This window comes from Eucalyptus grandis, chromosome 8 (assembly GCF_016545825.1).
Source record: "Eucalyptus grandis isolate ANBG69807.140 chromosome 8, ASM1654582v1, whole genome shotgun sequence".
Classification (NCBI taxonomy): Eukaryota; Viridiplantae; Streptophyta; class Magnoliopsida; order Myrtales; family Myrtaceae; genus Eucalyptus; species Eucalyptus grandis.
Window position 1 is genome coordinate 25,452,922 of NC_052619.1, and position 21,783 is coordinate 25,474,704.

Below are 21,783 nucleotides of genomic sequence, written 5' to 3' on the forward strand. Positions count from 1 at the left end.
CTCTAGGATCTCCAATAGTTGTTTACAATCATCTAATTTGAGAACCATCAACTCCTCAAACTTGCTAATGCATGTAGGAAGACTAACAAAATTATTTTTTGAGAGATGCAAAATATTTAAAGAAGAGAAGCAAGCAAGACTCTGAAGGAATTCAGCCTGTGACAGATTGCAGCCACTAAGCTTCAAGGAGACTAGATTCGAAATCCACGTCTACCATTAGGTAGATTGGAGCTCTCACTGTTCTCTATAAACAAGCCAAACTTTGAAGAATTTTTGAGAGAAAGGTGCTCTAGACTTTGCATCTCGCAAATGCTACTAGGAAGACTGATAAGACAATTGCACGAATTCAGAAGAAAACCTTAACATAGACTAGTTTTTCAGATGACATAGGAAGTTCTTTTATAGAAGTCTGAGATAAATTAAGTTTTGTCAAGCTCTCCATCTCATCAATATCAGGACACTTATCAGGTTTAGAGCAGCTAATTACGTCAAGTGTTTGAAGGTATTTAAGCTTCAGTTTTCTTGGAAGCTCCTTGAGATTCGAGCACCTACTTAAGTTCATTGTCTCCAAACTTGGGACCTCTGAGAAGTCCGGAACACTAATCAATGACTTACAGCGGCTGAAATTCAGGAACTTCAGATTTCTGAAATGCTGCAAATTGAAAAGAGCAGCTGAATGAGATTCTGATCAATTTCACTTTGTTAAAGGCACTTAAAATGAAAACCATCAAGGAAAGCTTGTATCAGGTACGTTTAAGTTCCCGCCCAATTCTTTAATCTAGCTGTTATGCACATCACAATAAACAAGTTTTTATACCCCAGCACTAAACTTGAGAGTTCTAAAAGGATATTCAGTCCATTCAAGCCACCTTAAATCGTCAGGAAAACATATGGGACCTCTGCTGCTTTGTGCATCCAGAACTATGAGCAATCTCAGTCTCCTCATATGGGTGAAAGCACTGGGACTGATATCTAGCTCTTCTTGTGTTGGCTAGTCCAGCACTATGCCTTTAACAGCATTGGTTCCCTATTGAGGTAAAAATAATGATCATTATTACCCAACCCAATTAGGTTGTAGCATGTAAATTAAGGCAGATAAGATTATCAATGGTTTCATAAGAAGTTCTCACCTTATCCTCCAACAATACTTCAAAAACATCATCGTAGCACCATAATCTAGTATGTTTCCCAGGATCGTCTAGACACTCTTGTTTAATGATATCCCGACCCATCAGCTGAATCAAGTCATGCATTTGTATTGTTCTCTGATTCTCAATGGTTATTAAAGATCTCTCTATTAGCATCTGAATCTCAACTAATGTCTTTAAACCACAACTATCAAGAACTCTGGTTATATAATCGCTATCCCCCCCTTAAAGAAACAAGCAATGTCAAGGAAATTGTCCTCCTCATTGTTCTCCAGCAAATCAAAACTTATCTTCATAACATTGTTTATATCTTTATTAGGACTTTTAGCAAGTTTACCCAATGTACTCTCCCATTCCCCTTTGCTTTTGCCAAATAAAAAGGGACCAAAGACCACAATCACTAAGGGAAGGCCATTAGCAGAGCCCAAAATACATCTATGAGATCCCTGCTTATGTCTTGTATTTGGTTTTTTGGAAAAGCATATGAACTTAGAAGTTCAAAAGCTTCACCTTGATCTAATGCTTTAACTTCATATACCTGATCTATCCCGTGAGAAGTTAGTACATGTTTATCTCTAATCGTAATAATGATCCTGCTACCCTTTCCAAACCATTTACATTCTCTAGCTAATGCATTTAACTGGTCCCCATGATCCACATCATCAAGCACAAGCAGAATCTTCTTGTAGCAAAGTCTATCTCACATCAGGTTAACGCCTCCATCCACACTTAAGACCACTATATTTTCTTTCAACAATATCTCAGATAAGAGTGTTTTCTGCAAATGAACCACGCCGTCAGGTCTACTGGAAGTTTCTCTAACATTTGCAAGAAAGCTGCACTCATCAAACTGACTAGTGATACTGTCATGGACAGCTTTAGCGATGGTGGTCTTCCCTGTACCTCCTGCTTCCCTTATTCCTATCATCCGAACCTCATCCAAGCACGTACTTAACAATGATATAACTTTCTCTGCCCAGCAGCCTACACCGACCGGGATGCTTGGCAACACTCAAGGGTACTTGTCCTACTATAATGGAGATCTTTGTGATGATGCTCAAGACCTCGCTGTTGATGTAGGCGTTGATGCCGCTGTGAAGCAGAGTCCAGTGGAGGTCAGCGAGGAAGCCGTGGCAGACGTCCCCCTCTGAAGTTGAGGAAGATGTCCAACGGCCATTTTGCTTTGGAAGAAGGAGAAGGAGAAGGAGAAGGAGAAGACGACATGGGAAGACATAATCGAACAGTCCGTTTCTTTTAACCTTATTCAGCTTTTAATTTTGGATAATAACCACAAAAAAAAAAAAAAAAAAACTGACACGTTAATTCCAATTATTTTTTTTTTATGATATCAAAAATCTCCTAAAAACAACGTACATTTATCATCCTTCAAAATTATTTTTCCTTATATCCCTCCTCTTCCATCTTTACCGCTGCCATTTCCGTCATCATTGCCACTATCATCATCTTGCCAAACCCAAGAAGAAACGAAGGAGGAAATTTAAGAAAAGAAAAAAAGAAAACGAAAAAAAATACATACAGAGGAGATTTCACATGATTTTGACTAGTGGTGGTTTAATTTATAAATTTCCTCCCTAAGTATTGGTTTTGTTGTAACTGTAGTTTGGGGCTCCTGTGAAGAGGTTATTCTTTTTCCTTTTATCTTTTTGACAAGAAATGCACTAAGCATTTACGCACTACAACTTCTTGCATTTGTATGAAAGACGTGTAAGGTCCAAAATGCACCGAAGGTCCATCTACAAGGATCAAAATGCAATCCATTTGCTGTTGGAGATGACCCAGAAATTACTTATGCTAGCTCTTCCATTCCAAATGATGCAGATTTCTAAGATTAAACAACTTTGACTAACTATTATCTTTGGTTATTTTGGCAAAAAAACATGTCATAGAGATCTTTTGTTGGTTGTCATTTATTGTTATATCATCGTTACATTGGGAGAAATATTAGAAAAATCTTAAATATATTACAATTGTATTAATTCTGTCTTAAATTTTTTTCCCAATTCAGACCTAAAACTTTTGCATTTACACTTGTTCAATCCATTTTGTCAATTTTGTCCAACTGGCGTGGACTTGTTTTTTTTTTAAAATAATATTTTAATAATTTTTGAAAATTTTTGTATTTTCTTTTTCTTTTCTTTTCTTTAATGTTGTCCTCTTCTCCTTTACTTAGGGCCTTGCTGCCTCGCTTGCCCAAATCAAGCGAGGTTGTTGCAGCCCTCGCCTTGTTTGGGTGAGGGCCGTAGTGTCCTCGCTATGCCAAATCTGGTGAGGGTGTCATGGCCCTTGCTAGATCTAAGTGAGGACAGCGCACTCATGCCCTAGCTAGGGAGGGTTGGTTGGCGACCCTCACCGACCCTAAGAGAAGGGGAATGGGAGATTTAATAAATAAATAAATAAATAAATAAATAAATTAAAGATAAAAATTCAAAAAATTCAAAAATTATCTAAAAAGTGTCAGGTTAGTGCCGATTGGCTAAAATTGGTAGGATGGATTGAATTGACACAAATGAAAAAGATCTAGGACTGAATTAATAAAAAAAGAGTTTAGGACTAAATTTGCATAATTATAATAAGTTTATGACTTTTTTAGTAATTTTTCCTCGTAATAGCATTTAGACGAATTATAGCCTCCAAAGCTCTTAAGTGATGGATAATTTGTAGACACGGTGAGCATCTGTGAAGTTTTAGCAGTAGATTTTCCAATTCTCCCACAATTTAAATCCCGAATTTTTCCTCATTGTTTTTGGGGAATTGCATCGTGTGAGATGCAGCTTGTCCAGTCCTCAAGAGTCACAACAGTCTTATGGCTTCATCATTGCATCCACGAGGGAGAGGGGAGGAAGTCTATAATTCGGGCTTCGCTCTAGAGCAATTTATGAGGTTACTTATTATTATTATTTTTTTGGCTTGCCTCAAACATAAATCCTTTTATTCTCTATTAGCAAAAATCACAGAGCGGATGTTAGTATAAGGCTGTCCTTTGTCTTCAAAGACTGGTACCTTATTAAGTGCCAAATTGGGCTCCTAACGGGAAAGTCCATGGGCCATTCGGCATTCGTCTCCATCTTCTTCGCTGGCCAATCCTCGCTCCGGTTCGAGTCGCCGCGACTCTCTGACGTTCGAGCGCCGTCTCGCAGCGGCAAATCTCTACCTCGCTCGATCATCTCCGGCGGCATTGATTGTCTTTTGGCTAAATTCTTGGTCGGAGTGCTCGTCAGTGGTTGTTTGCAGAATCAGAGTAGACGTGAATGTGGTATGCGTTGATGAACAGTTCAAAAAGCAGGGGAAGCAAGCGGATGACATGCAGTTTAGAGCTCAGCGTGATGCTCTGAGCCTGAAAATTGTCCAGATGACTGCAGAAGGTAATTGCTTTTTCGGGTCTGTGTTCCTTGTTAGAAAAAAATCGCCGAGTTGTTTTCATGATTTTTTTTTTTTTTTTGGAATGTTTCCGGGAATAGGTTTGTCTTGTAAAATGACAGTAATCCCCTCTGTTTTAGAAGGTGAATGGTATGCTCATCGCATTACCACTCTGTCGTCAGAACACAACACGCATTGCATTTTATGGTGCACCGGTTCTGGAATACTATCATCGATGTACTAGAAATTCCTCTGCTGGGAAAACTATTGCATTTTCGTATGATGTATCATTCTGCCTGAGACACTGCATCTGGAATTGGAAACATATCTTGAAGAAGAGCTCTCTCTGTCGGGGCTTAGTCTCGACGATATTAGATTGACCCTTCTGAGATCCAACTAAGTTACTTTGTAAAATTTCATGACTATTGTACAACGTCCTAGACAAAAAAACCATCTTCCTCATTCTCGTTTTCATTCCACGTATTTGAATTATCCATCCTCCAGGTAATTTTCTGCCTTGTATGGAGCTTTTGGTTATAGAAATGCCTTCACTATGGTTGGAATTTTCATAGTTGTCCGCCCTTGTTAATCAGGGCCCTTGCAGATCAGTTGGAAGGCAATGAAGATGAACATGGAAAGTACCGGAATATGGTTGTTCAGTACATATTGGTATGTGGAGTGCTGATTTCTCTTTTTCAAGTTGTAGAAATTATGTTTGTAAGGGTTTTTTTTTTTTTTTTTTTTTTTTTACATGGTGATGTTGTCCTCATTTGTATTAGGGCTCAGCGATCCGAATCAGAACTTTTATTTGGTGCATTTTGTTCTCGAACCTTTTTGTAAGTATTGATGGATTTCTCACTTATGTAGACACCGAAATAGCATGCCTTCGGAAGAAAAAAACAAGTTAAAATGGGTATTTTATATTGAAGCTTACATTTCTGCTGCCAATGGTTATTTCTGATGATTTTCAGTTCACAGTCACAGTTGCATAGAGCTATACCAACGCAAGGATCACCTGAGCTATTTGACATTCTTATTTTACTAGGGAGGAAAACCTGTTGAGTGTTAACTGTGATTTGGATGGTCTATCTTGGCCTAAACTAACAGGTGAAGGAGGAAGCTGGACTCTGTAGTTATCCGCATTGTTGTAGCCTACAGGAACGTGTGATTGCTACTTTAGGGTGGCAATATTATGCAAATCGACATATTTTTTGAAGGAGATTTGACAAAATTAAAAAATGAGAGAATTGATACTAATGTAATCAACTTTTTAGCATGCATGATAAAACTTTAATGTTTGCAATGGCACAAATTGATAGTTTTGCTTGTTTCAAGTTTCAACAGAATCCTTTATTTTCATTGGTTTTTTCTCAAAGTGATGTGTTAAGGAAATAAAATCCTTGTTTGAAGAATGGACCTGATATGTGCATCTAAGATGGGAATTGTTAATGACAGAAAAATCGTGAAATGTTTGAACCATTTATTGAGGATGATGTGCCGTTCGAGGAGTATTGCAAAACCATGGACAATGATGGCACGTGGGCTGGTCATATGGAATTGCAAGCAGCTTCTCTTGTTACACGGAGTAACATTTGCATTCATCAGGTAAGACTGACAGTGAAGTTATCAACCATCACCTACATGAAGTTTTGTTGGTTACGGTCTTTTCAGTCCTTCAGGGGAAACAGCCAGACTAAATAAGGATGTCATTAGACTCGTCAATTGTTAGCCTTGCTACTGGGTTTGAAGTTTAGCTGTTTAAGCACGCATCCTAGAATTCGATGACCATTGAAGAACCCATGATTGTTGGTTTCCTGACTCATTCTTCACTTAATCATATAACGGCTTTCTTCCCCAATATGGCACTCCTTTATCTGAGAAGTTATTCCCCATCATTGTTTAGATCAAAAGACCACTTAGGATGTTGTCCTCATAATGGTTATAGCTTGTTCTTTTCTGTCTGGTTATAATTTGTTACTGTTTAGACTGAAAAATTGACTCATCTGAAGCGCAATGATATCTGGCATGTCTAGCGATGTCTATTGTGGCAACAGCATGTAGAAGGACCATTGATGGTGATGCACAAAAGATTTTTTCAGAGATATATTGCACCTTTTAGCACAAGGAGTTCTGACGGTTGCATATAATCCTAATTCAAAGAAGACTTAATATATCGAACTTGTTACAACAATGCTGGCTCATTGAGTGTTCTATATGTCCTTGATGAATCTACACAGCACTAATTAGTTTTGATACATGCCGTGCATGCAAATATCTGTTCGTTGACGCCAAATGGAACAATTTATCTCACTCCTTACTTGATGCAGAACATGTCACCTCGGTGGTACATAAGCAATTTTGATCAGCCTGGTGCTTGTATGATCCATTTGTGAGTTTTCTGAATCTAGAGACTGATGTTCTTTGCTAAGGGAGTGCTCAAATACTGGGATGAGATCTATTTGTATACACTTAAATAAATGACCTTTTCTTACATTGTACTTTCCCTCAGAAGATTTGAACATAAAACAATGTTTTTATTTTTTAAGGGATTATGAAAAGATTATATATTTCTCCTGGTCAAGCTTGTTTATTTTTAAAAAGTTTTAAGTGTTTCGAGTTTCATAAATGTCAAATTGCAAGAGTTGCAAGATTTTTTTTTTTTACACGAAAAGCTATAAGTACAAGTCGTCCAAATAAACTGGCTCATTACACGAAAGAAGGTACTGCAGCTTGTTCAGGGAGACTGCTGATTTGTGAAACAATTTTGGCATGCAAGGACAACATCTCATTAAGTTGCAGATACGAGCGTAGTTGTGGTGTAGTTAGATTTAACCATGGAAGTTCTTTTGCTAGTTTGAGAGATGTTTTGGTGTGGTCACAGGGGGATAAATTACTGGCTAAGCATATGTGGTAGGAGACCGAAATGTCACTTTAGCTTTTGTTTCTTCAATAAATTATTTTATTGAAATTCCCATTCATAATCCTTCAATGAATGGCATCCCTGGATATTCTAAGTTAAGATGGATTGGATCTGTCTAGGTAGCCATCTTGACTTTGGATTGTCATGAGGATCATGAAATTTAGTGGATATAGGATATTCCACACTTTACTATCTTCGATAAGTGTCATCATGCGAAGCCAGTAAGCATAAAAAATGTGCGTTGTGCCATTATTGTTTTGTGGATAGGGAAAGTCTTATATTCTTTTTGTACTGATGGTGTTTCATTATTTGAACTTATATATTTTGCTTTGCTTTGTTAGATCTTATCATGATGAGGAACATTACAACAGTGTGAGGTTGAAAGAAGACACCAGAGATGGGCCAGCTAGGCCAATTACAATCAAGGTTGCTACTGGAATTTAATTTTAGTTTACTAAGTTAGTAGGGAAGTTGGACAAATTGTGAATTTAAGTATGTGATTAGATAATTTCTTTTGCTAAAAGGCCGATTCTAATCTCTCATCGTCCTCTTGCCAAGCAATAGCTGGGTCAAACAAATCTAAATCAGGAGCTGGTAAGGATATTACTGATGCAGGATCCATCAAGCTAGTCATGGCTGGATGTGGTTGTGAGAACATTGAGAAAGTTGAGCAGGTTATGTCCTCTCTTCTTCTGCTTGCTTGTTTGCATTAAATGTTTACCTCTAATTTTCTAGGTGAATCTAGAATTTTTTTTTTTTTTGGTCCTACTCTATTTCTAGTCTAACTCTCACTCTCAGACTTTTGCCCTGCCTCCTTGCAGGGCGTGGGAGTCGAAACCCACTCTTGAAACTAAATAGTTCCCCACCCCAACCCCCTAAGAAGGTGGGGATTCGAACCCCCCACCTCCCCCTTCCATGTTGGAAGGGTGGCCACTGGGCAAACCCCAGTGGTTATCTAGAATTAGAATGCAGTGTTTTGAACCTTTTTCTGATTTCTGTATAACATGTGATACTTTTACAGACATTGCTGCAAATGGATGGGGATGTTGATGCCGCCATAGAGTATTTGATAGCAGAACAAGGCATTGAAGATTTTGCAGAGGAAACTGTCTGGTCTCCCTGCAACACAGATGCTTCTCATGGTAATGGCTGGTTGGTATTTATCTCTCTAGATTTTCTTTAATAATTAACTTTGCAGTTTCAGAGATACTGTGTTAAGCTTCATAAGAAGCTTTGTTGCAGTCATTTTGATGTAACTGGTAGGATTAGCATACTTTGTCTTGTCATCCATGGATTTTTGGGGTAGTCAAACATGCTATAACCAAAACTATTTCATAATTCTGTTGTATTTAGGTGATGATGCCAATGGAAATTCTGAGGAACAGAGAAAGGAACCTGTGGAAGAGACCTATAAAGAGAATCCACCTGGCAGTAGTGCTAAACGGAATCATGATGGTGGCAGTGCCCAGCGAGAAGACAAGGTTTACACAAACGATGATTATTTTATGTCTTTTACCATTTTGGTTTAAGCTCAAACATGAGAACTATCGGTGATGCGCCCTTCATTTATATTTGCTTTTTTTTTTTTGGAAATGCAGAAAATCCCAAGAAACGAGGCTTGTCCATGTGGTTCAAAAAAGAAATACAGGTCCTGTTGCGGGTCGGGGACAGGGAAAATCTCTGCAATTTCCAAGTATTTCTCGTTCTCTCTGTGCTTTATATGTCAAGTGATAGTTTAAGCTTGTCTTTTGTTGAAATATTTTTCCTGTTTCCCTGTGATTGGAGTTGATACTTATCTTGAAAGTTTATGGCTTATGTATCCAACATGGTATCAATTACCTTCCTTAAATTCAAGTCTGGAACATTTTGTCACCCCTGTGCTTTGTTGAATAATGTGTACACTTTGGAAAAAAGTTCATTCATGAGTAATTTAAATTTATACTTACAAAAACAAAGACAGCAGTGAAGATTTTTCCTTTTTTATGTCTAAATGTTGTTTTGCAGTGATCAAGCTCTTGAATCCAGAAAAAGTAGAAAGGAAAAGAAGCGAGGCAAGAGAGGGTCTGACACATCCGCACTTTCTATTGGATCTGATGGAGGGCCACCTGATGTTGGGGCTCTTTGTATCTGATCTTTTGCCAGTGTGTGTGCACAATCATCTATTGAATTCAGATATCAGTATGTGTGCAGTCTTTCAAATGTTAGGTTAGATTAGACACAATTTTTTTCTATCTATATTTGCATGTTTTTGATGCATGCATCTCTTCTTTGATCTTCAGGATAAGTGCACTTTCTAGTTATCCACCTGTTGCCAAATTTAGAAAGATCTACAGTTACAAGATTTTTCAATGGTGTCACTTTTATTGGATAGTTTGCCCGTCTGGTGCATTTTATACTGGCAATTGTAATTTGGAGATTCTTTGTACACATAATTCATGCGCATGCACGTAACACCTACCCCAGTAGATTTGTTGGCACAGGTGTAGGTCAGTTTGGTCAGCAACCAATGGGGGAAGAAGATAAGGAAATTCAGTTATTGGATTGCTGTCCCGGGGCTAAACCTTTTCATGAATATAAAAGAGACGTTCACATGAATTTGACAAGTGATGGTTTAATTTTTAAATTCCCTTCCAAAGTATTGGTTTTGCTGTATTGGTAGTTTGGGGTTCCTGTGAAGATGTTTTTCTTTTTCTTTATATTTCTTTGATAAGAAATACACTAAGCATTTACGCACACAACTTCTTGTAATTGATGAAAGATTTATAGATCCAAAATACACTTCAAGCTCCATCTACAAGGATCCCAATGCAATCCTTTTGCAGTTGGAGATGACGCAGATATTACATATGCTACCTCCTCTATTCAAATTGGTGCAGATTTCTAAGATTAAATAACTTTGTTATTTTGGCAAATAAATGTGTCTTAGAGATCTTTTGTTGGTTGTCATTAGTTATTATATCATCATAACATCATTTCGACCAATTATTGTCTCCAAAGCCCATAAGTGATGGATAATGTGTAGATATCATGAGCATCGGCAAAGTTTTAGCAGTAGATTTTCCAGTTATCCCACAATTTAAATTCTGAATTTTTTCTCATTGTTTTTGTGGAATTGCGTTGTGTCAGATGTGGCTTGTCCAATCCTCAAGAATCAAAACAATCTTGCGGCTTCATCATTACATCCACGATGGAGTGGGGAGAGAGTTGAATCGTGAGCAGAAAACTGATGCTGAAAGAAGTCTATAACTTGAGCTTCTCCCTAGAGCGACTTATTAGGTTACTTACTATTTTTTGTTGGCTTGCCTTAAAAATAAATCATTTCATTCTCTATTAGCTGCAACGTAGAGCACACGTTAGTCTGAGGTTATCCTGTCTTCAAAGACGGTCACCTTATTATTCTTGCATACTACTTTCTCCTAAAATGGGGATATAAAAAATCCGTACATTTTCATCTAAAAGCTTAATAAGCTTCAAATCTTGCATGGTGATGCTGCTCTAATAATTTAGGGAGTTAAGCGATCGATTGAGCTAATAAGACTCCACGTGTAGATTAATAAATTCCATGTAACAAGTCAAATACACTTGATACTTTTGCAAGATAGCAACGTGTGCCTTGTCTCCAACATATGGGAGGGCATAAGTGCTAAATGATATGGGAGAATGAAGACATCACGAGAACTTTAATGCGATAAAAGCTTCTTCAGCTTGGCCTACACCGTGATGTTCTGGGATGTCTAGGCCGGTAAGTGGACTTTTCCCATCATGTGCCGTTGTCGAACAAGTTTGTTCAACCTGCTTCTTCATTGTCCTTGAGAAGATGGTCTCTAAACGCCAGTTGACCAAACCTAGGTCCCTTCCATGAGATAAGTTTACCTAGCCACTAACTCAGTGTCTAGTATAATAGACTTTCTTATTAAATACTTCGATAAAGTTCTGATTTACAATAATCCATACAGTTGTTAGGCATGTATTTAAGGTCTATCTTGTGGTTATGTTCAAACTTTTTGTATTATGAATTGAGAATTTGAACAGTAAATACATGATGCGTTGTTTTTAAATCTCTGGTCCATTGATTTTGTAGATTGGCTCCGCCGGGTTCATTCCAATTTGAGTATCGAAGGGCGGTATTAGATCAAGGATAGTTTAGTTGGAATATAGATAGTGTAAGAGGATGATCATTGAGGAGTGTTAATCAAGTTTAGAATCACCACAAAAAAGAGGTGTTAATACAAGGGACAAGGTCATGATGACCGGCATGTGGTGCAGCAAGGAAATCAATTTCAAAATTTAAGCATCAAGTAGGATTACCGACATTTTATCAGATCAATGTAATTGGCTGGTCATATTATGTTAGTTGTTAGCGATGTGACTATTGAATAAAATATTTTTCTCAAACAAGGGGATAGTCTCTTGAAAGGTTTTCGAATGCTATAACTTCCAAGCTTGCGAGAACTTTGAGGAAACCTACTCCCTTTGAAGAAATGCTACTCATCATCATCTAAAGTTGCAAGGAATTTCTCGCAAGTACCACTGTTGATATGCACTTAGTAGTTACTAAATATCCATACCATCTCTTACGAAGGAATTTACTATTCTATTGGATAATATCTAAGTGGTAGGATCATCAAGATATAAACTCTACAATCAAATTACTAACCTTAAAAGAAAGTTACTAACTATAGACGTAGCAATGATCATGAGGACCCCATGGGACTTATGACCGTCGGAAAAATAATTACAATGTACAAATACTATTAGTTACAAATAAAGAGGGAAACTGCTGTATCAATGGAGAATTGCAAAATGATAGCACCCTCAACTTAAGAATAATGAAGAGGTGCTCGCGATGGAAAGTTAATAATCATAGGCGCAGTATTACTTTCGAGGATTTCAGGTGATTTACAATTGTTCTAGAATATTTACTGAGAAATTTCGTCATTTATTACAACTATTTGATGAAATTTACTATATTAAGTTGAAGTTTACTAAGGACAAAGATTAACATTCAGGCATAACAAAGATTATTCTTTGGCAATGGGCAAAGATCAACATATGGGTCTAACGGGAATATGTATAAAAACACGTAAGTAGTGCCGCAAGCCTTTTCTGCTTCTTCTATAAACTGCATGAAAAAACCCTGAAATTGCCCAAGCAAGGGGAAATGATCCTGGGAAATAAAATATGAATATGGTTTCAAAAGGGATAGAGCACAGTAGAAGTCCTAAAATTTGCTGTAAAAATGGAATCAAGTCCTACAACTTAAAAAAGAAAATTACAATCAAGTCCGAAAACTTATCTAATTAGTACAATCAAAAACTTCCGTCAACTCCGTCCAATTTGAGCATCGGAAAATACTAGCATGTCATCTTTTGATATGTTTGAGTACACGTGCCGGAGACACTCAAGCTAGGCATGGTGCCCCGTTCTAATAAATTGAAGTGTCTTGTTTGCCAAGTCACCCTCTATCCCTTCACATTAATTTGAATAGGGCATGAGAGATTGAATTGATCGCCATCCGTTACTCCATCAACAAGACAGATGTCCAGTTCCTAATTTGTCTCGCTGGCTTCTTAATGACAGCTTCCTTAAGAGCTGCGAGCCAATACTACTCCACTTGCCTCTTCCCGATTGATCTTTCATATGCCTCCAGTTCCTCCATTTGACTGCGGGAGAAACTTGCGTAAGAACTCTATACTCTAATTCACAAAGTGAAGCTGGATCTACTAATTGATTGTCTTCAAGCACAGCCTTCAATTCATCATCCAGTTGCTTGCATCTTAGCACATATCCCAACTTTTCCATGGTTCCACCCGACACTATGAGTGTAAGGCTAAATCGTAAGTAATCCTCATCAAATTCAAGAAAATCAACTGCTCCCTCCAACATTCCCCACAACACATTTGGTTTGAGATACTGAATTCATATGTGACCCGAATCAAATGAACCAAGAGTTCTTGATAGCACATTCCGTCTTTGGCCATTAATGTGGGGCACGATGTTGAAAAATATTTCCTTTTCTTCATTTTCTACATTGAAAACAACACAGAGAACCAATCCCAAGAACTTATCATAAAAGTCCTGTGAAACCATGAAAGATATGGTACCACCTTCAATAGAGACAAACTCCTCTCGCATATCTCCTCTGGGAATAATATTTTTGTAGGAAGTACGAGTTCCAGAATAGCGATACTTCTGCTATAACGGTAAATTGTTAGACGTACTCAAATTGATAATGAGTTCAAATAGAAGAGTTTGATTTGAGAATTTTTCTTGTAATTTAACTAAAGCTAGAGTTTTATAATAAATAAACATGTTAGATCCTTCCTTGCCTTATATGTAATACTCATGAAATCATTCACTTGCGAGTGTTGTAGCACCTGTATTACATGTAAGTGTAGAATCACTTTATGTTAGATTTGCTCATTTGTACAGAATTTTCAGTTTTTGCATTATACAAACACAGTGCGCCCCTATCTTACCTTTACCAAAAAAAAAAAAAAAAAACGTAGTGCGCCCCCCATCCGCTCCAACAAATCAACACATGCCACATGCGTGCGCATCTGGACGGAGAGAGAGAGAGAGAGAGAGAGAGAGAGAGAGAGAGAGAGAGAGAGAGATACCTCAACTGAAAAGTCAGCCATGATATCGGCGGGTTCGGATACATCCCAGTTAGCGTCGTATTCTTCTATTTCACTTTCACGGTCTTCCTCTGACCTTGTTATGCTGTTATCTTCATGGCCCAGCCACCGCTATTACATATAGGTGCAAAATCACAATAAATTAACTTGTTTTGTTTACCAACATTTGCAGCTTTTGCATTATACAAACTCAATGCACCCATATCAATCAAACACACACACATCACAATCGCCGGGAGGGAGGGAGGGAGACCCGAAGTGAGAGATGGGCTGAACTTTCTTCCTCTGTGGTCGTTTCTTTATTGTCATGCCAAATCTCATAGAGCAAAGCTGGATCTAGCAACTGGTCATCTTGATACAAAGTCTCCAAATCATCCTCTAGCGGCTTGCATAGTAATCGAAATCCGCACTTTTTTACAATAGCACCACCCGATTCTCTAACACCAAACTGGAAAGAACTCGAGTCATTTGGACCAAAAGGGTCTACGCCCCATAGCTTCTCTATTTCAAGATACGAAATTTGTACATGATCTGAATACCATTGACAATATATGCCTCCACCTATAGACGTGCTTTTGCCATTAATGTAGTGATAGAAATACAAATGGCCCTCTTGTTTGCCTCGCTTTGATCGATATACAGTGCAGATAGCTAATACCGAGAACTTCTTATACAAGTCCTTTGAAGCCATGAAAGATATTTAACCCTCTTCATTCGAGAGCAACCATTGCGGCATCTCTCCTCCAATCAGAAAAGTGGCGCAAAACGATTTGGAAAAAAAGGGCTGTCAAAGATGTAAATTGTTAAGACAGTATTTCAAATTTGGCACTTGAAAATGAGAAGTTTCAATGAGTTAAGTGGATTGACGAGTTTAGATATGGTTAACAATATATGTACATGACTCTGCATTAATCCGCCGGTTGGGGGGGAGAGAGAGAGAGAGAAAGGTCTAACCTTATGAAGGACCGGGTCATGACATGATAAGTCAATATGGTTAGCGGCCCATATGTCAGAGTGAATTTTACTTAGAGATTCACAATTCCCTGCGTTCAAACACTGCAATTGCCCTGGCATCTTACCAATCTCTTGTAGCTGTCGGCATTCTGAAACAACCAATGCGCGTAAATTATGTAGCCGCCTGCATGTTGGAAGCTTAGCAAAATTTTGTTTGGACAAATACAATTCTGTTAAGTACGGAAAACATGAATTATTCTCTAGGAACTCTACTTCTAGTAGATTGCATCCTTCAAGCCCTAAGAACTGTAGCTTAGGAAATCCCGTCTTGCCATGCAGAACACTAAAATCCCCCTCCTTTGGAAACTTGATTAGTTTTGAACAACCATGAAGTATCAAGCTCTCAAGATTTGGCAACTTGTAAATGGTAGATGGGAGGTTTGCTAGTTTCTTGCAATTAATTAAACTCAAGTTCTCCAAAGAGACAAGATTTTCTATGGAAGTAGGAAGTTCCTCAATTGAAGTCCCTTTTAAATAAAGTTCTTCCAAGCCTTCGATTTTATCCGGAATATCAGGGAATCTTTGCAACTTTGAGCAACCAGTAAGATTGAGAATTTCAAGATTCTTGGATTGGAGCACATTAGGGAGCTGATGAAGGTTAGAGCACCCTTTTAAATTCAACAATCGTAACTTGGTGTGATATGGAACTGATTCATGAGCACGCTCCAAATGTTTGCATCCATGGAGATCCAGTTCCTTGAGATTTGGAGTCAAATTGAGGTCCGGAATACAAACCACCGATGGACATTCACTGAAATTAAGGTACTTCAATTTTCCAAAGTCCTACAAGAAACAAAATGGAAAAAAAATGAAGATAGAAATATTTAATGAAAAACACTTTGGATCATCATTCAAGCCCAGTGTGATCAGAAATTAGTTGATCATATGACGTATATAGAGCACTCCCTCTCCCTTTTTACATGAGTTCATTGAGCGATCCCTGGCCAAAAGAGAAGATAAAACAAGAATAACACTCGTAATTCTAGTACACGCTAGATGGTCTTTATGAGGAGCTTTAGCAGAAAACATCTAACACATTGGGATATGTTATTGGTTCAAGCCGAATTTGCATATAATAATTCGATGAGTCAAACTATTGGAAAATGCCAATTTGATGTTGTGTAACGAAAGCATCTTTTAAGTCCTTTGGATCTTACACCATTATCCTCCTATAATATGAAGAAAGAGCTAGGACAATAAGTTACAAGAGGAAGTAAGGATCCCGGTCAAGCAAAAAGAAACATAGAAAAGCCTGCTGTTTTTGAAGAAGGTGATCTTGTCTGGAATTCATTTGAGAAGAGCACTTTCCACCTAGTCATCGTGCTACGGATCGTTCTTTTCTAGTTTTGGAAAGCATTGACAATAATGCCCCCAAAAGTGAGCTTTGTGGAGCGAATGGCGTTTCCACTAGTTTCAATGTTGTTAATCTATCTCTATGAAGTTGGCCTCCAGGAGAAGTCTTTTCAAGATTTCAAGATTCTCTCTTGTGAGTAGAATAATAGGGTTAATATATATTTTCTTGATCTGTGAGACTGTTTATACTTTTTAGGATTGCTTTAGTCTTGATTACAATGTGATAATTTTGTAACTTGTTTGAATTTCGTATTTTAGGTTCATTTTTCTTTACTTGGAGGTTACTCAAAGGTATCTTAGGCTCCTACTTATAAGTGCCCTCTCGGTCTCTCATAGTAAACACAATGAATTTATTAAATGAAGTTCCATTCTATCTCTTTCTTTGTCTTTCTCTCTGTCCTTTTGGGGGATTCATGAGTGATCAAGAGGGTGCTGCATCCTTGGAGTGGCCTACTAAGGTGGTGATTTGGCTGAGGGAGACCTAGATTATGTAGTCTCTTCCTGTCCTCCAGAGTGGGGTTTTTCCACTTCATTAAGATTGAAAAACCCCTTTTATTTAATTGTTCGTTCGACACATTCCGACGTCAGTCTGGCCGACGAGCATGACAGCAAAACTGAAAGCCCACGAAGTTTGTCTCATTTGAGGCATATGAAGTAAAAACTATAAGAGTACGAACAAGATTTGAAAAAAAAAAATGATATTTGAAAAATTGAGCAAACCACCAGATTAGAAATATTGAATGGAAAGAGATTGTTGGTAAATACACAATACACAAACATAGAATATATGTAGGATATTTCAAAATTAAAATTTGCAATAAGAAATTTGTTGTAGGATAGAAAAGATTAAAATTTAGATTGTGAAACATGTGAGAGTTCAAATAAATTAATAGTTTACGCACCTCTCTATGAATATTATATTTGTAAAATAAGTAATCGAGACATTTTGGGGAAGAGATTAAATTAAAATCCTGTGGAAGGTCACCTTTACCTTGTACAGTAGTATAAATATAATTAATACATACATACATAACTTTATATTAGATTTAGGTTTTAATATACTTAAATTAGCAAAGCAAGCCCCTCACTTCTCTTTTGAAAGCTTTATTAGTCATGCGTGAAAGCCGTGTCACGCTACCAGCGTCCTAGATGTGGTGCGCTAGCGCCTCTATAAAGTAAGACTCTTCCATGGAATTGTACTCCACAAGCCTTTATTTAAAAAGCGCGAGAAGGAATGGCTGGTCAATCTATCTCCCCGAGAGTTGCCTTTCGTCCCGTGATTTCTTACTTAGGAATATATGGAGTAAGGGCGCAACCGAATGGCCCGATTGAAGGGAAAGGAGGGGAACGTGTTACATACTTGGAAGAAGAAGGAGAAACTCCCAGTTATATTTGAAAATGAATATTTTATCCATAAAGATGAAGATAACTTTCTTGGAGTTCCGCTTATTCCTCCTCCTAAAAATAAAGAAGTACTTGATAGAAATCTCTGGTTAGGTCGGTACAATAAAAAGAGACGGGACTTTTGGGGCTGACTTACAGTATAGACTTAACTCCTTTAAAGATCTTTTATTGCATGATTTCTATATATCTCTTTTTATTATCGGCTACATTCTATTATAGAAACAACAACATGAGGTTCAATCAAAAGTACTTAGCATGCATTCGCTTCAATGATAAAGCAAATAAACAAGAAAAATCTCATTCTATTTTCATATGCAATTTAGAAAAGAATCTAGTAAGCTCGTCTCTTATATAAAATATAGAATCTTTGATAACATTTTCAGTATGGATCATTTCAAAGGCATACAAATTGAATCCTCAGTTCATGTTTACTAAAGTACTAAGCACATTTATCATTCAATTGTTAAATTATGTCATCAATAAGTTCTTGTTCCAATTTTCGGTATTAAAGTTACTGACCGCATATGTTGCATTCAGAGTTTTCAATAATTCATATACATATCCATAATCGTATGCATACAAATATAGATATATAAGAGATAAGTAAAGAAAGACAATTAATTTTAAATGCGCACCTTGAATTGCTCCCTCACGACTTGGATGTTGGTTTTGTGCAGATCAAGCCCAACCAACTTATTTGGACAAGAGGAAAATTCGGGAAACCAAGGACATTCAGGCCATTCAAACCATCTCAGTTCATTAGGAAGACTGATAGGACCTTGGAAAGAGTTATGCACATTAATCATGATGACCAACCTCAATCTTCTCATGTTTGTGAAAGCATCGGGACCTATGTCTATTGCTTTTGTCTTGGGTAAAACCAAAACTATGGCTTTTACTGCATTTGTTCCCTACATTTATAGAACTTGCATTGCAATTAGTATACGAAGTCAGAGAAGAGGAGAGTAAAATCAGTGTTTAAACCACCAAAACTTACCATTTCCCCTGATAGAACATCACGAACATCTTCACAAAGCCATAACCTGCTGCGTCTTCCAGGATCATTGCGACATTCTTGTTTAACAATATCCATGCCAATCAACTGAATCAAGTCATGCATTTGTATTGTCTCCCGTTCTTTAGTTATTAAGGACTTCTCAACAAGAACTTGTACTCCAATAGTTGTGTCAAAGTCGCAACTGTTAAGGACTTTCATGATGTACTCCATAGATCGTCCCTTGAAGAAACATGCAATATCAAGGAATATCTCCTTTGCATAGTCCTCTAGCCCATCGTAACTTAACTTGAGAACACCATTGATGGTTTTGTCAGGACTTTTAGCAAGTTTATTCAATGCGCTTTCCCACTCCTATTCTCTTCTACCACATAGGAAATAGCCCAATACCTTAAGTGCTAAAGGAAGTCCATTAGCATAATGCAAAGCACTATCCACAAGATCCCTCCTTATCACTTTTTCCTTACTTGTAAGAAAAGCATGTTTATTGAAAAGTTCAAGAGCTTCCAAATCCTCTAGAATTTTAACTTCATAGATATGATCTTTATCTATCCCATGGATAGTTAATAGATGGTTCTCTCTTATCGTGATGATGATTCGCTTCCTTTACCAAACCATTTGCACTCTCCAGCTAAAACATTTAATTGTTCCACGTCATTGACGTTGTCGAGAACAAGGAGAACTTTTTTGTGGCAAAGTCTATCTTGGATCAAATTAATACCTCCATCAACACTAAACACTGTTAATCCTTTTCCTGGCAATATCTCGGACAACAATTTTTCTTGCAAATGAGCTAAATCCTTGGAATCTTTGGAAGTTTCCTGAACGTTTGCCAAAAAACATGAAGCCTCAAATTGTCTAAAAATATCATTGTAAAGAGCTTTAGCTAATGTTGTTTTTCCTATACCTCCTGTCCCCATAACCCTATCATGAGAACATCATGAGACTCAAGATTTAACATTGATTCCAACTCTACAACCCGTGAACATAATCCAACCGGATGCTTGGCAACATATAAGGGCGTTTGGTTTAGCTGCATAGAGATCTCCCGCACAATGCTCTTTATAGAATCCGCTTCATCAATGATAAAATCAGGGAAAGGTACTTGACACATTAATGTCAAAGATAATTAACTTTCATGGGAAAAAAATAGAAGATGTATTCAGCATATAAAAACTAACAACAAAGCAGTGTAACATCAATCACTACTTAGTACTTACTTATCGTTCAAATCCCACCCGGACAAGCTACCAGCGTTATAAAGAGCCTTCTTCCATCTCTTCACTTTCTCTGAATCTCTCCCAAACTTGCTCTCATGCTCAACCATAGCTTTTTGGTAGCTCCCTCTTGGTGTTCTCACTTCTTTAGGTTCCACTTTGTAAAACAATGGAAACACCATGAGTCCTCTTTGCTCCTTGCATTCCATGATTTTCTCCACCTCTTCCAAACACCACGGTGAGAAAGCATAGTCCTTAGAGAAAACGATGATTGCAATGCATGAGTTCTCGATTGCCTTAATGAGTGCCGGTGTTATTTGTTCGCCTTTTTGAAGCTCCTCGCTATCAATGTAAGTGTAGATTCCTTTCTGATCAAGAGCCGCATAGAGATGACCAAGAAAGTTGTTTTGAATGTCCATACCTCGAAAACTCAGGAAGACGTGGTAATTCACTTTTAGATTCGAAGAAGCGGCCTTTAGAGGAGATGAAGGTTGATGTGCTTCCTCAGAATGCTTAGTGTCTGGTCGCGTTGCAGCTTTATCTCTCATGTGGATATTAATTTGTACTAATAAAGAAATAGAAACGAAAACCAAGATCATTTCTGATGCTTTGAGTCGATATGCAGTCTCCAACAACTAATTTAACAAAAAGAAGCATTTTGCATAAGATGCACGGAACCATCTTATATAGGTGCTTCTTGACTTGACTTGCCTTTTGCATTAATAAAAGAAATAAAAAAGAAAACTAGCAACACTCCCATGCTCCTGGTGCTAATATACATGAGCCATTCGCAAAACACCGCCTGTTGGAATATTATTTATAATGAACAATCGACTTATTTCTTTCAAAAGGGATTCTACAAAAGCAAATCCTAAAATAAATTTTCCTCACTTCTCAAACTAAAATTTTCCATCCCATGTCTTGCATCGGACAGAACAAATTCGAATCTATTCGGGCATTTCTTCAAAGATGTAGTGGGTGTTGGAGAAAACTTCCTTAAGTGTTTTGAAGCTGACAAAACGTTTCCATCAGTCTAGTCTGAAGATTTGCAAACTCTACTATTTAAAGTCTGAAGACCTCCGGACTGCTAGACTCAAGACTCAAAGTCTATTCTCATTGACAATTTTTAGTTCGTCGAAGAAGGCTTATCCAGAATTGATGTTTCGTTAAGGATTTGACCTTATCGACTGAAGAAGATCTCTTAGCTGGATATGGCATGTCGGAATCCTTGTTCGAATCAAGATTGATTCAGGGATTGAGGATCCGATGATTGGCGAAGTATACTTGGAAGGTTCTACTTATGGAAACCGAGATCCTGATTGTATGGGCGAGCAGGATTGATGGGCTATCGTCATGTTCCTTAAATAGCTCGAATGATCTTCCTAATTGATTCTGTCCAACGGGTAGATTAGAAGAATTCCTTTGGTAAGTACCAATGGGTATGATGGCATAAAGGAGTATATAAGGAAGACGTTCCAGTTGTTCGACTGTGTGCGCGATAGAAGAATTCCAAAGTCTGAAGCTCTTTGTTCTTAGTCAATTCATTTGTTGGGCGAAATCTTGTATGCAAAAGAGAGTCTATATCTTTGAGAAACCTTGATGAAGTGCGGCAGAGTCTCTACACTGTGGAATCAAGGGAGAGCTTTGCTGTAACAACTCTTTTGTTCATAGTGAAATCCAGCCGATGGGCTGTCAG

At 37.7% G+C, this 21,783-nt stretch overlaps 3 protein-coding genes across 6 annotated transcripts; 1 reads left to right on the plus strand and 2 right to left on the minus strand.

Annotated features, from left to right (window-relative positions):
* Positions 1 to 4,203: 4,203 nt before the first annotated feature.
* Positions 4,204 to 9,848, plus strand: LOC104416658 (OVARIAN TUMOR DOMAIN-containing deubiquitinating enzyme 7-like). Of its 4 annotated transcripts, none has more exons than XM_039299179.1 (10): positions 4,204 to 4,531; positions 5,120 to 5,195; positions 5,982 to 6,131; positions 6,854 to 6,915; positions 7,788 to 7,872; positions 7,971 to 8,120; positions 8,468 to 8,588; positions 8,800 to 8,927; positions 9,036 to 9,139; positions 9,451 to 9,848. In XM_039299179.1, the coding sequence occupies exons 2-10, from the start codon at positions 5,175 to 5,177 to the stop codon at positions 9,575 to 9,577; spliced, it is 948 nt and encodes a 315-aa protein (XP_039155113.1). In that variant the 5' UTR covers positions 4,204 to 4,531; positions 5,120 to 5,174; the 3' UTR covers positions 9,578 to 9,848. The 4 variants fall into 4 exon arrangements, with proteins under 4 accessions (XP_039155113.1, XP_039155112.1, XP_039155114.1 ...); XM_039299178.1 differs by having other exon boundaries at positions 5,131 to 5,195; positions 9,045 to 9,139; XM_039299180.1 differs by lacking the exon at positions 5,120 to 5,195.
* A 3,124-nt stretch (positions 9,849 to 12,972) lies between these two features.
* Positions 12,973 to 19,440, minus strand: LOC104457140 (disease resistance protein RPP2B). The gene is made up of 7 exons (XM_039299766.1): positions 18,853 to 19,440; positions 18,491 to 18,766; positions 15,164 to 15,881; positions 14,338 to 14,585; positions 14,067 to 14,195; positions 13,498 to 13,638; positions 12,973 to 13,359 (listed from the first exon to the last, which is right to left on the minus strand). Exons 1-7 carry the CDS (start codon positions 19,081 to 19,083, stop codon positions 12,973 to 12,975), a joined length of 2,130 nt encoding a protein of 709 aa, XP_039155700.1. The 5' UTR covers positions 19,084 to 19,440.
* LOC104457300 (disease resistance protein RPV1) lies at positions 19,225 to 20,705 on the minus strand. Its single transcript, XM_039299767.1, has 4 exons — positions 20,091 to 20,705; positions 19,778 to 19,952; positions 19,592 to 19,691; positions 19,225 to 19,385 (listed from the first exon to the last, which is right to left on the minus strand). The coding sequence occupies exons 1-4, from the start codon at positions 20,684 to 20,686 to the stop codon at positions 19,225 to 19,227; spliced, it is 1,032 nt and encodes a 343-aa protein (XP_039155701.1). The 5' UTR covers positions 20,687 to 20,705.
* Positions 20,706 to 21,783: the final 1,078 nt, after the last annotated feature.

Excerpts from the sequence above, each read along its gene's own strand:
- LOC104416658 (XM_039299178.1), top strand. The coding sequence starts at position 4,471 with ATGCAGTTTAGAGCTCAGCGTGATGCTCTGAGCCTGAAAATTGTCCAG. Across the intron at positions 8,589-8,799 it reads CAACACAGATGCTTCTCATG|GTGATGATGCCAATGGAAAT; the intron begins GTAATGGCTGGT and ends TGTTGTATTTAG. Across the intron at positions 9,140-9,450 it reads AAAATCTCTGCAATTTCCAA|TGATCAAGCTCTTGAATCCA; the intron begins GTATTTCTCGTT and ends GTTGTTTTGCAG.
- LOC104457140 (XM_039299766.1), bottom strand. The coding sequence starts at position 19,083 with ATGGAGTACATCATGAAAGTCCTTAACAGTTGCGACTTTGACACAACT. Across the intron at positions 18,767-18,852 it reads ATGTTCTATCAGGGGAAATG|GGAACAAATGCAGTAAAAGC; the intron begins GTAAGTTTTGGT and ends CTATAAATGTAG. Across the intron at positions 13,360-13,497 it reads ATGATAAGTTCTTGGGATTG|TATCTCAAACCAAATGTGTT; the intron begins GTTCTCTGTGTT and ends ATATGAATTCAG.
- LOC104457300 (XM_039299767.1), bottom strand. The coding sequence starts at position 20,686 with ATGATCTTGGTTTTCGTTTCTATTTCTTTATTAGTACAAATTAATATC. Across the intron at positions 19,692-19,777 it reads TAGGGTTATGGGGACAGGAG|GAAACTTCCAAAGATTCCAA; the intron begins GTATAGGAAAAA and ends GCAAACGTTCAG. Across the intron at positions 19,386-19,591 it reads AGTGTTTAGTGTTGATGGAG|AGGATTTGGAAGCTCTTGAA; the intron begins GTATTAATTTGA and ends TTAAAATTCTAG.